The 12,445-nt window shown below is 35.6% G+C and overlaps 1 protein-coding gene across 4 annotated transcripts in view; it reads left to right on the forward strand.

Annotated features, from left to right (window-relative positions):
- The window catches only part of STAG2 (stromal antigen 2), a 71,904-nt gene extending 62,422 nt beyond the window's left edge, over nt 1-9,482 (forward strand). For 2 of the 4 annotated variants that reach the window (XM_032701784.1, XM_032701783.1), the window contains exons 26-34: nt 105-206; nt 871-1,019; nt 1,543-1,671; nt 1,983-2,188; nt 2,625-2,814; nt 2,900-3,013; nt 4,612-4,738; nt 4,981-5,058; nt 7,559-9,482. In XM_032701784.1, coding sequence (XP_032557675.1) covers nt 105-206; nt 871-1,019; nt 1,543-1,671; nt 1,983-2,188; nt 2,625-2,814; nt 2,900-3,013; nt 4,612-4,738; nt 4,981-5,058; nt 7,559-7,582 — 1,119 coding nt within the window. In that variant the 3' untranslated portion in view covers nt 7,583-9,482. The other 2 variants (XM_032701785.1, XM_032701786.1) reach the window with 2 other exon arrangements.
- Nucleotides 9,483-12,445: the final 2,963 nt, after the last annotated feature.

Consider the following 12,445-nt stretch of genomic DNA (forward strand, 5'->3'; position numbering starts at 1 on the left):
TTTTTAATAGCAGATCCTAGATTTTATTTTCAGAAGAATTCAGTAGTTGTAATGTTTTCAGCTAATATTGAAAGCTAATGTTTTTCTTTTGTTGTTTTTTGTAGTATTACAATGACTACGGTGATATTATTAAAGAAACGATGAGTAAAACAAGACAGATAGACAAAATCCAGTGTGCTAAGACACTTATTCTTAGTTTGCAGCAGGTAAGAATTTACAATATTTTTATGCATGAATTCCACATGTCCTGTTTAATAACTGGTGTGAGGTATTGATGAAGGAATTCTTATGGAAGGTGGCAATAAATAGGTCTAAACTGAAAAACATTTTCTACAAGTCTACAAGTGCTATGAAAAAAATTAATAACTGTGACACCTTCATAAGTCTAAAACAATAGTTTAAGTAAGAGTTCCTGCCTGCATGGTGGGGGATTGTGGTTTTTTTTGGGGGGGGGGGGGTATTTTATTTTGCTTTGCTTTGGTGTGTTTTTCTGACTTTGGGTTTGTTTTTTTTAACCTGAGAATTAATGGAAAGTATTAGTAATTCAGTATCAATGTTTGGTAGGGACTTCACACATACTCGATATTAAAACATGATTTCAGTGCTCTCTTCAGTGAATGAGCTCGCTTTTGTGGAGACCTGTGTGCTTGGACAGTGTGCATTTCAAGGTTTAGCTCTGAAGTGCAAACTTCTCAAGCATAGCCTTGACTTATTTGTCCTAAACTTCCATGTTTGTCTCTTGGTGTTGTGAAATTAAGGGGGGGGGAAGCTGTAAAACATAGTTTTTTACTACAGCTTAACTCTGTGTGTATTGGTCCAAAGTTTGGCATAATCTTTAAATACATGAATTTCCCTTCTCATTTCATACAGCTTTTCAATGAAATGATTCAAGAAAATGGTTATAACTTCGACAGATCTTCACCGACATTCAGTGGCATAAAGGAACTTGCTCGACGTTTTGCTTTAACGTTTGGATTGGATCAGTTGAAAACAAGAGAAGCTATTGCTATGTTACACAAGTAATTGTGTGCTTTGTATTACTTCCATTTTTGTAAACACTAACAGAAAATTATCTTTTCAGGCTTTCAAAGTGAGTTTGGTAGTACAAAATGCATCAGCTCTAGCGATGATACAGCCCATTTATTAATTGAGATGACTGTAGTTTTGTTTCTGAGTAAAACCCAAATGTTAAATGTTGGTGTTCTCCAGCATCATTGTTTAAGCCTGTAAATGATAGCAGTGTTGATGCTATGATGAAAAAGTATTTTTAATGTCTTACCCACAACAGTAAGAACAGATCCACTTCACTGTCAGTGGTGGTTATGTTGGTCTCATGCAGAAAACTTGCAATGCAGAGTAGAAGTGGCATGACAGAAAGAGTGTGTCCAGATTCACTGTTCACTTTTTTTGACAGAATATGGAAACAACAAATTATTGCTTTCTTAACATAAAGGAGAGGGGTTCAGTTTTTGTAGCTCACAGTGCTTAGAACTTTTTCTATTGTTTGTGCTTTTTGTGACTTAATTTTTAACTTTTTCTTAGGGATGGCATAGAATTTGCTTTTAAGGAGCCTAATCCACAAGGTGAGAGCCACCCACCATTAAATTTGGCATTTCTTGATATCCTGAGTGAGTTCTCCTCCAAGCTTCTCAGACAAGACAAAAGAACAGTGTAAGTATTTTTAAAGTATTCTTGATATTTATGATCATAACCACAAAAGGCATGCATCAGAATAAATATTTATGTGTATTGTATTCACCTCAGGTGGAATCAAATATAATCACAGAGGGTAAATTGTTTTTGTCCTTGTTTTCATTTTATGGTGAATGAACAGAAATCATATTGTGGATTTGCTGTTGTCAGGCCTTTTTGTTAACTAGATGAGGAGCATTGGGTGTTAATTTTAGTAGTTAATTATCTTGACGTGTTAACATCTTGTTACAGATATTTTGCATCTTGGTAATTATGTTTTCCTTTTAAAGGTATGTTTACTTGGAGAAGTTCATGACCTTTCAGATGTCTCTACGAAGAGAAGATGTGTGGCTTCCTCTCATGTCCTACAGAAACTCTTTACTAGCTGGTGGGGATGATGATACTATGTCAGTCATTAGTGGTATTAGTAGTCGAGGATCTACAGTAAGAAATAAGAAGACAAAGCCAGCAACAGGCAAGCGGAAAGTACCTGAAGGTAGAACTTTTCTCATCTTAAAATTTACTTGAGTAGATATTCATATAAAGTATACATGTTGTTCTCTATTTGTTAGCATAAGTGTATTGAAATGCTCTAATGTATTTTTTTTAAAACAGGATGACTTCTGTACATGTCTGTGTCTTAGTGGGAAAACTGTTCATTTGAAGATTCTGAATAAAATAACACTTGATTCACAAGAGGAAATAAAGGCAGTACACTGTGTTAAGTCACAGAATAGAAAAGTATATTAAATACTACAACCAGTGATTATAAATCCAGGCCTTTTGAGGCACATGTAAAACTTCGTGGTAAAAAGTAAAGCAGTCTATTCTCAGTAAGCGGAAAGGACACGCATGTAACTTGTGTTTAAACGTTCAGTTTTAGAGTAGCTTGAAAAAAACTTTACTGATGTTCTTACTGCATTTCCTTCCAGCTGAAGAAAGCAGCAGTAGTGACAGTATGTGGCTGAACAGGGAGCAGTCGATGCACACACCAGTCATGATGCAGACACCTCAGCTGACTTCCACAATAATGAGGGAGCCCAAGAGATTGCGACCTGACGAGAATTACATGGGTGTCTATCCTATGCAGCCCGAGCACCACCAAGCTCCCCTCGATTACAAGTACGTAGACGAGTAGGTCTGCTTTGTGTTAGTGTTCATACACAAAACCAGTACATGTTTAAAATAGAATAATGGTCTTTTTAAGCACGCAAGTAACGTGGATGTTGGCTCAAAGGCAACAGGAAGAAGCCGCGCGACAACAACAGGAGAGGGCAGCGATGAACTACGTCAAGCTGAGAAGCAACTTGCAACACGCCATGTGAGTGAGAGTGAAATGTTCCTTCAGTGGGTTGGGGAGGGTTTATTAAATGCAGTGTTACACCTGTGTCTTTTAAGAGGGATCCATGTTCTAGTTCTTGCCTTGGTTTTTTTCTGTGTCCTGAAATGTTAAGTAGCCTTAGAAAAGCAGTGGTAAATAAACGTGGCATTTCTCGCTTATTTTTGAACTGAGATTCCAGAAAAATTGAATAGTAGTGAGCCATGTAATAAAGGGAACTGGTTGTTGAGCAGTGTTATCTGTAGCAGATAGATGCAATTAATACATGTGAAACATCATCTTTATGTTTTCCTAACTTCTAAATCGTATTTAGAAATAGAACACTGCAAACAAGTTTTTACATAGGTGTTCAGTGTGTGGAGCAGAAAGTTTCTGATCAACTTAAATCTACTATTTCTGTTGCTTTTTAATGAATAAGTAGGGTGGGCTCAGCTCAGCGCACGCTGTGTCTCACCTAAAAAAATCCACTGCGCAGGCTCGAAGGGCAAAGACCCTTCCCAAATCTTCGTTCGCGAAGACTGGCCATACTAATGTACAAGTATGCCTTTAAAAGAAGCTACTGCCTTCAGCATTTCTCTGATTGGTACAGACTTTCTCTCACCTACACTGAACCAAAGTTCAGAGGAGACCTGTAGTATCAGTTTTTGTAGAACTTGCCAACCCAAACACACAAAACACTTCCAAAGTCCTCCATATTGTGGATGAAGATGAGCACAATCTAATGTTTTTAAACAAGTGTTGTCCTTCAGAGGTCATACATTCTTACTGGAGTGTCACTTACTTCATTATGAGTCATCACATGTGCATTTTGACAAGCATGTTAATAAAAGTATGTTCCAGAACTCGTTTAGCTCAGGGGAGGAAGACTAGGTTTAGAAGTTCTCTGCTTTCCTATGGACTGTGTGGATCTACAGGAAAAAACCCTAAAACTATTGACATATATATTGAGGAGCTTTACATTTTTCCCCTAATAACTTTTAATTGTTCTGTTACCAGTACTTCATGTAACATAGTTTCAGTAGTGGCTTTTTTAATACAGTGACACCAATTAGTGAAATTAGAATGACTCCTTACTCTTCTCATAAGGTTTGATGTTGTGTGTAGAAGTTGTGAGGAAAGAGGATGAAGGACTATGTGGGAATATTGTAATGGTTTTACACATCTACTTTGTTGCTAAGACATTTTTCCTTGCCTTACCATAAGGCAGAAAAAATTTTACTTTAAGTGGCAAAACTTAGGTTCTTTTTCATTTGAGCATTAAGTGCAAAATTAGGTGTGGTTTAGATCTGCTTATCAATTCTCACAGAAACAATTCTCTCAGAATCCCCATTTAGCAATGTACCACATTTCAGTTATCTTTGTTAGCCATTCTCCCACACTCTTATTAGTATCTTCTAGCTGGTTAAATGCCAGCTTTCTTTAATAGTAGTTGTGCATTTTTTTTTAATTACTTAATTCCATTAGATAAAACAGAAATGATCATTTCTTGGCAGTTCCTTATTGAACATTAGCCTTTTAAATATTCAGATAAAACTTACCTTGATTTAGTGCTACACGGAATGTTTTTCTTTTCATTTCAGTCGACGTGGCACAAGTCTAATGGAAGATGATGAGGAGCCAATTGTTGAAGATGTGATGATGTCATCAGAAGGGCGGATCGAAGATCTTAATGAAGGCATGGATTTCGACACCATGGACATAGACCTAGTAAGAGATTTAGTTATGTTTTTAGTGGACTTGGGATTTGTATTTCTGCTTTTAAAGTAAGATATTTGAATCAGATTTTTCTTCTGGGGAAACAGAAAAATCCTTCTTGTTGCTCTCTGCGTTGTTAAAGAGAGCTGTGTTAAAGAACTCTGTGCTGCTGTCAGTAATTCTTACTACACTGTAAAACCTCTGGTTTTCTTGTGAAATTACAGTTAACCTGTTTATTTGTTTGCTTTCTAAAGCCACCATCAAAGAACAGGAGAGAAAGAACGGAACTAAAACCAGATTTCTTTGACCCCGCTTCAATCATGGATGAATCGGTAGGTTAACTTACGTAAGGGAAAGTAATGTAAACTCAGTCTTAAGGTTACCATACTCTCTTACTTCAGATTTTAAGTGGAAAGAATTTAATCTTCAAGTTGTCTTATTAGCTTATTTTGGCAGACCGGTACAGTCGGAGAAATATTTTATGCTGTAATTCAGCTTCATAAATTCTAAGATAGTGTTCTTTGCAAGTTTATAGGATTTTTGTTCTTAATATTTATATGTAGCTATGTAAAAACTAAAAGCCTTTGAGTCTGAGGAGAAAACAAATCTGGTATGGAAAAAGACCCTCCAGAGGTTGATAGCAAAGAGCGTTAAAAAAATAAAAATAAAAAATTGTACACCCACGATATAAAAGGCAAATTTCCTGTTGTACTGAGCTTAGTTCAGTGACTCAGTTGTCATTACCAGTTGTCAGCATTGGATGGTTTGAGTTTTGTGGGTTTTTCGGTTGGGTTTTTTCTTTTTTTTTTTTTTTTCCTCTTCCATTTTTTTTAATTGGCATATTTACTTTTGTGCATAAGTAAGATAATGAAGAAAATGGAGATAATACAGATACTTGTTTATAGAGATGAGAGGTATTTTTTCTTTCCATATAAAGTTTTAGGTCCAAAACATCCGAAGTCTGTAGTTTCTGCTTGCAGTTGCCCTTTTATCCGACTTGATAAATCTGCAGTCTCTATTCTCTTTTAAAAATCTGCATGAGGGATTCCTTCTGTCTTGAACCACTTGTAATGTATGCAGCCATTTTTGACCTTGTGTAGCTGGTACAAAATTACACTGGAAATAACAAGCTGCAGCAAGCCAGCAGAGGACAGTACAACAATGCTTCCTGGGAATCTTGGACAGCTTGGTGGAATTTGGAAGACGGTTATGTATTTTTTTACAGTATTGTTGCAGCATGAACATGTTCTTGTTTATGGGAGAAAGAAGTCCTAAATACTGTTTTAAATGCAAATCCATATATTTTGTACCAGTAGGCCTTTGCTCCAGTAATAATGAATCAGTTAGGTGGTGCGTCTGGCTGTCGTGTGTTCTGTTCCTCAAGTAACACCAAGAAAGTATCTCACTTGTTCTGATTTAAAATAGTTCTTCCCTTCCCCTTCTCCATTTTTTTCCTGGATTGATCTGTGAAATAATTGTCGGTGATTTTTTAGCCTGACGGTGCTGACTATTTGGCCTTCTACGGGTACATTTCGTTGCTTTCAGAAACCTTTTAGCTTCTCAGTTCTGTACGAGCCGCTCTAACAGGTTTAGTGCCCGCGAGGTTCCCGTCCCTGGCTGCGTTTCCCGGGCGCGGCCGCGCGAGGGCAACCGAGGGCAGCGCAGCGCCCGGAGCCCCTCCGTGCTCGACGGGAAAGAGCCAATTTCGGAAATGCAGGAAAAAAACAAAGAAAATCTTCTCAGAATAAAGTTAATTTGCTTTATTCTCCTATCTTATTTCAGACGTCCGCTGTTCTCAGAGTTGCTGCACTTGTTTTTAATAGAACGGGGCGTAATAAAGCAGTTTAATTTTTTGAGATGCATGTGGTATATGATGAAAATTTTAGCCTGTCTGCTCATGCTTTGATGTGCCCGGTTATTGCCGGCACCAGAGGCAGCTCTGTCTGTGTGCTACATTGTATGATGCATCTAAAGTGAATTTAATTGAAAAAAAAACAGTAAAAATTGGTTTGTAAACAGATAAAAATGAACAGCAGTGTTAAGATTCAGGAAAATTAAGTCCCTAGTGGCTCTTTCTGATTTTAGAAAGTCCTGTAAAAGCTAGGACAGTCACAAAATCTGGATCCTCTGGTTGTTTTTTTTTTGTTTTGTTTTTTCTTTTTTGGCATATCAGTGGTGATACCTGCTTGCTTTCACGAGGGAAGTGGAAACTGATTCTTTGTTTCAGGAAAGCTTTTTCTTTCCTTAGTCACACAGTCCCAAAGGACAGTTGTTTGATTTTACCTGATGATTGTTTGATTTTTTTAATTTTTTTTCCCCACTGTCTTCCTGACAGAGTGGCTACATTTCATAGGAAGTGTTCAGTTTGTGTCCTGGTTGGCTGCTGTGAGGTGACCTGTGGTTTCCATGGTCACAGATGCAGCAGCAACTGGTGTATGGGGTGTTTTGTCCCAGGTTTAGTTGCTGGAAATGACACACTTGATTTCAGGTTCAGGCCAATAGAATGTCATTGGCAAAGAAGTCTGAGTTAGGCAACTAACTAAAATTCTTTTGCAATTATTACCTAAAATAATTAAAATGCAGGCTTTGTCATATTCCTACTGGATCTGATGAATTTGAAGTGTGAGAAAAATATTTCTAACTAATGAGGAGCCCTTTTCGTATCATTACCTAAATCAGAAGTGTGGTGAATCTGGTTTGGAAGAAAAATAAACTTATAATGCCTTAACATATCTTGAAGTGTCTTAATCTTAAAACATATACTAATTTCTTTGTTTTTTGTTAAATGTGTGGTAGACTAAAAATTGACACCATTTCTAACTTTTTTTTTAGGTTCTTGGGGTGTCAATGTTTTAATACCAGAACAGCAAATAAATCAGTGGTGAAGTCATTTTCTAAGTGGAAGAGGAAGTTTTTCAATACAAAATTGTGGTAGATACAGTGAAATTCTGAACAGATTTTTCTCTAAGGAGAATGACATGCTTTCAAGATCAAGTGCATTGAAGGGGCAGTTTTGTTTGCCTGGAAAAAAAAAAAAGAAATGTAAAGGACAAGTAAACAATTTGAGGATAAGCTACACTTTTTGTTGGGAAAACAAATCAATATTTTATTTATGTGCTATCAGTTTATTTCCGGATCATAAGAAGTATTCCCTCTGAGTTTTATTCTAACAGTCTGAGAGGTGTTTGGTACAGATTTGAGCCCCTCTCTATACATTTGCTGGCTGTACTAAATAATCATAAGCTCTGCTGGATTGCTGTTCACATCCATGAACTGAAATAGTAGATGGATTGGTTTTCTTACAGTGATAGAACCAGAAGAGTTGTCAGTATTTTCAATTAAATGCAAACTTCAGCAACAGAAGGTTTGTATTAATTAATCATGGAAAAAAAAGTACATAAAGCAGAACTTTAACAGCTTTTTAATCTAAAACACACTTTTATTCCAAAAGCTTCATGTTAGCCTTCTCAGAAAGGTCCATAAACTATGAGCTACCAGAACGTAACAGATCTCACTCATGCTTGCCCATTACCAACCCTGAAAGTTTGCTTGTCCTTTAAGAAAAATGTAATGTTGTGAAATTCCTTCCAGTAGTGCCACTGTATTTTGTCTCCAAATAAAAGAAGCTTATTGTAGTATGTTTGCAGAAAAATTCTAAACAAAAATTATACAGCTTATTAGAGTGTGGGAATAGGGATCTAAATTTTAAATAAAATTATATATATATATAAATTGGTGCTGATTTTATAATTGCGCAGTTTGTTTAGTTTTTTCTTACTTTTAAATTCCAACTTAAAATTATGAGGTTTCAGAAATATATTGAAAGTTTAACAATGTTTAAAAATAGAAGAGCATGAGAATTCATGCTTTAAAAATGATTTTTAAATTTGTATTTTATATTGTTTTATCTATCTGTCTTTGCAAGCAGTCTTCAGGTTAAAGATACTTCTAACAGGTTACAGTACATTTCCTCTGTATGTAAATTAGATTGGATAATAGAAATTCATAAACAACCCATAATATTCTTTGAAAGCTAAGCTTTAAACTTCGTTTTGTGTCCATTCACAAATAAATTAAATTTGGTCTAAAACAGAAAGTGGATTTATGCCATTTTGACATCGACTCATTTTGCAAGGCTTAGGCAGCTAGACATCATTTTAAAGGAAATATTAACTTATATTACATATGTATATTTTTTGTCAGTTGTCTCTCAGTTCTTGAGGTATATTATTTTAATCATTCCATGCCTTAATACGCTTGCAATACAAGAATCTCCCCAAATGGGTGAATACAAAAAGGCTTCCTGTTTTTAGACTCAGAAATTAAACATTCGGCTGTGGTAGCCAAAAACCATAGATTATCTAAAGGATCATGATAAAATATAATTATTTTACTAAGTCATGGGGTAACAACAAACTCAAAACTAGATCTGCCTAACTCATTTTACATAAATAAATATTCTCATGTCTAAAAGTACTGCCTATATTGTTTTTCACACCACTGCATTTAATAGAACTGCTGAGAGGACTGTATATATGATTTTAAACCTAAGTTGATTTTTCTTACTCTTGAAGGAGTGTTTCTTTGTGAAAGCAGTTCTTACAGCTTTGTTTTCAACCAGCTAAAAATGTTTTATATATTTACCTTAACCTGTTGTCCTCCACATTCTATTGTCCTAATTGTACTGTTTTCTGATTTGTATTTATGTCTTGAGACAGTAACTTTTTGAATAAAAATAAACCTACAGTATGTTGTATGTTTGATCTTTTTAAATCGGGGTTATGGGAGGACAGTGAAGAAAGGGGTATGAGTAATGCAAATGTTATGTTTATAGAAATCAAAATCTTTTTCCATGTCTTTTAAGTGTTTGTCTCAGAGTTGGGATAATGTATGAAAAACTGCACTGTTTTATATTTGTAATAAATTGTACAAGTTTTTAAAATGTGAATAAAGCACTAATTGGGTAATAATTTAAAGCAGAAAAGTTAATGCAATCATGATTGTTTTAAATATGCTTTAATTTGAGATAAACTTGTTAAAAGAATTAGTGTAAATACAGAGTGAGCTTTTCAAGAGGTTAGTACCTGCAAATAAAATTTTTAAAATTTGTATAGAACTTTTACATGCCAAGAAATCAGTGGTTAATTATTTTTGTGTTACATTTTTTTAAAGGTGTATCAATAGCCTTTCTGTTGGTTTCTTTTTCCTATTAACTTTTATCTGACATTACTCAGAATGCTTTTGATTCAGACATTGGAGATGCTGTACAGAGTCCAGTTGAAATACCACTAAATGTGTATGTGACTTTCCATCCCTTAAATTTATCATACACCTGGGAAACATTCTGAGCTTAATTGGCAAGACAGCAAGGAAATGAGGGGAAAACCCTAAACATCTCTTCCCCATTCCCTTCTCTTCAACTACTGAGCACCTCTGGCTGGGTGTTGAAAACTCCTTTCTGATACAAGACTTTTTAAAGCAGTAATTTTAAAATCTTTGAGATAATACTTCTAGTCCTTGCTAATGTAACTTTGGATGGTTTGGGTTGCTTTTTTTTTTTTCATTTTTTTTTAAGTTATTATTATTACAAATGTTCATTCCTGTCTCTAAATCCTGCTGTAAGTTTAATAGTATCTTGTGGAAAATTGTTTTAGTAGGTCTAAGTTTATAATGCAAGAAAAGTACCTTCACTATACAATGTAAAGTCTGTTCTAGTTATACCATTTTGGTACAAAAGCCTGTAAATGAAAGAAATTTGGGTTTTGAAGAGAGATGTGATAAAATGTAGAAAACAGCAAGCGATTCAGAGAAAGTAAAGCCTCTCCTGGTTTAGCACAGAGGCCACAGAGAAGGTATTGACACAGAATGAGTTTCAAAGGAATAGTCTTCACATATTCTGTAAAAAGTATTTCTTGATATTAAACAACCAAAGACAATATGTAAGAAGTTAGTGATTGCTGTTGTTTGTTTGTTTGGGGTTTTTCTCCTTTGGTTGGTGTGCTGCTGATTCCTGTAGCTTCTTAGAGCTCGTAAATCCCCATCTCCTCTCATCTCTGTATTACTGAAAAACTGCCTCTTTAAAATCTGCCCCTCTCTGGTTTCCCCACAGTTTACACATACACTTGTCCTACCACAGGATTTCAGGATACCAGTTCAATTAATTTCCTACCCATAATGGTTTTTTGCACTGCTTTGATTCACAACAACGTTTTGCTGCTTTTTAACCCAAAGATGTATTAATTTTTTTATAGCCTAAAGAATATCAAGAGCGTGTTCATTCTTTGAAACATTTGTCACAGTTGTCAGTTTGTGCTTCAGCATTCTTCTGATAAAAACACAGATTGGTTCTTTAAAAATATATTCATTCCTACTTAAGTGCTTTAATACTCTTTAATGAATTGTTTGGCAATTATGCCATGGCCTCATTTTTCATAATCCTAAGTAATTTCTGGTACTGAGATTGTTTAATTTCATGTGTATTTATTGGCATCCAGAAGGGATCATATTTTTGATGGAGGTGGATGATGACACATGCTCAGAAAACAAGGTAATGTAGGACAATACTCTTCTGTAATAATAATTCTATTCTAAAGGTAACAATTCAGTGTGAATTGTGCCTGTCATTTTCTTCAGCTGTCCTTCTCTCCTATATCGTTTCTTCATCTTGTTGAGCTTTCTTGAATCTGTTTCTTTGATTAAATCTTAATTTTCATTTTTCTTTAAAGTTTTAACAGCTAGACTTCGAGTCGTTACACATTTTGTAAATGAGTGCCTTCCAGCTAGAGATTCAATTGCTGGTTTTTGTTGTGGTTTTTTTGTAGCTCCTGCCAGATTTCATGGATGTAAATCATAGTGGCAGTACAGTGGTGAGAAGCTATAACTGTGCCCAGAAAAATGATCCAAAGCATGTTAAAGTGGTTGGATGACAGGCTGACAGAAAACTTCCCCATCCTTCCAGAGAATATGAACAGTTCTTTAATGTCATCATGCTTCCCAAACCTGATTATGTAATTTCTGCTGAGCTTTTCTGAGCAGTTTTTTGATTGGAAACTAAGAGGAAAGGTCGTTATACTTTGTCTATATTAACTGGTTTTTTTCTGAAGAAAAAGCTGCAATTACCAGTGTAGAAGTGAAATTTGTGTTCGACCGATAACAGCTTGAATTCTGCACTTTCAGAAAAGCTGTTTAAAAGCACCTAACACAATAAAATGTAAAAATAATAAAACCTCTGGGGGCCTAGAACATCTCAAATTAGGAAGGTAGTAGTTGGTAGTTACTTTGTGAAAGCATTGAAGTAATACAACAAGGCTTGGAAAAATGGATTAGTTAGTTTGAAGGCAGGTTGTTGTTGAGGCGGGTACTGACAGGCGAGATCAGTGAAAACAGCAGCCGGTTGTTCCAAATCTGGTGGGCCGTGGGCATAGCCAGAATGATCTCTTGGATAAGTGACCAGTGTCCCCTTCACTTCCATTCTTTGAGTGCCTTTGAGAAAGCTTTTGATTTTTATTCTCTTCACACACCACTACACCCTTTTTTTTTTTTCCTTCAGAGTACGGACATTGTTTATTTCTCAGAAATTTAGCAGGGATGACATCCTTGTGCTCCTTTAGCCCTTCTCTAAACTGCTCATTCAGTACCTTTGACCTTAAACTTTTTTCTGTGTACCTTTCTCTCCAGATCACCTGTAACATCTGTCAGCAGTGAGGCCCCAGTTCCTTG

Source organism: Chiroxiphia lanceolata, chromosome 14 (assembly GCF_009829145.1).
Source record: "Chiroxiphia lanceolata isolate bChiLan1 chromosome 14, bChiLan1.pri, whole genome shotgun sequence".
Taxonomy (NCBI): Eukaryota; Metazoa; Chordata; class Aves; order Passeriformes; family Pipridae; genus Chiroxiphia; species Chiroxiphia lanceolata.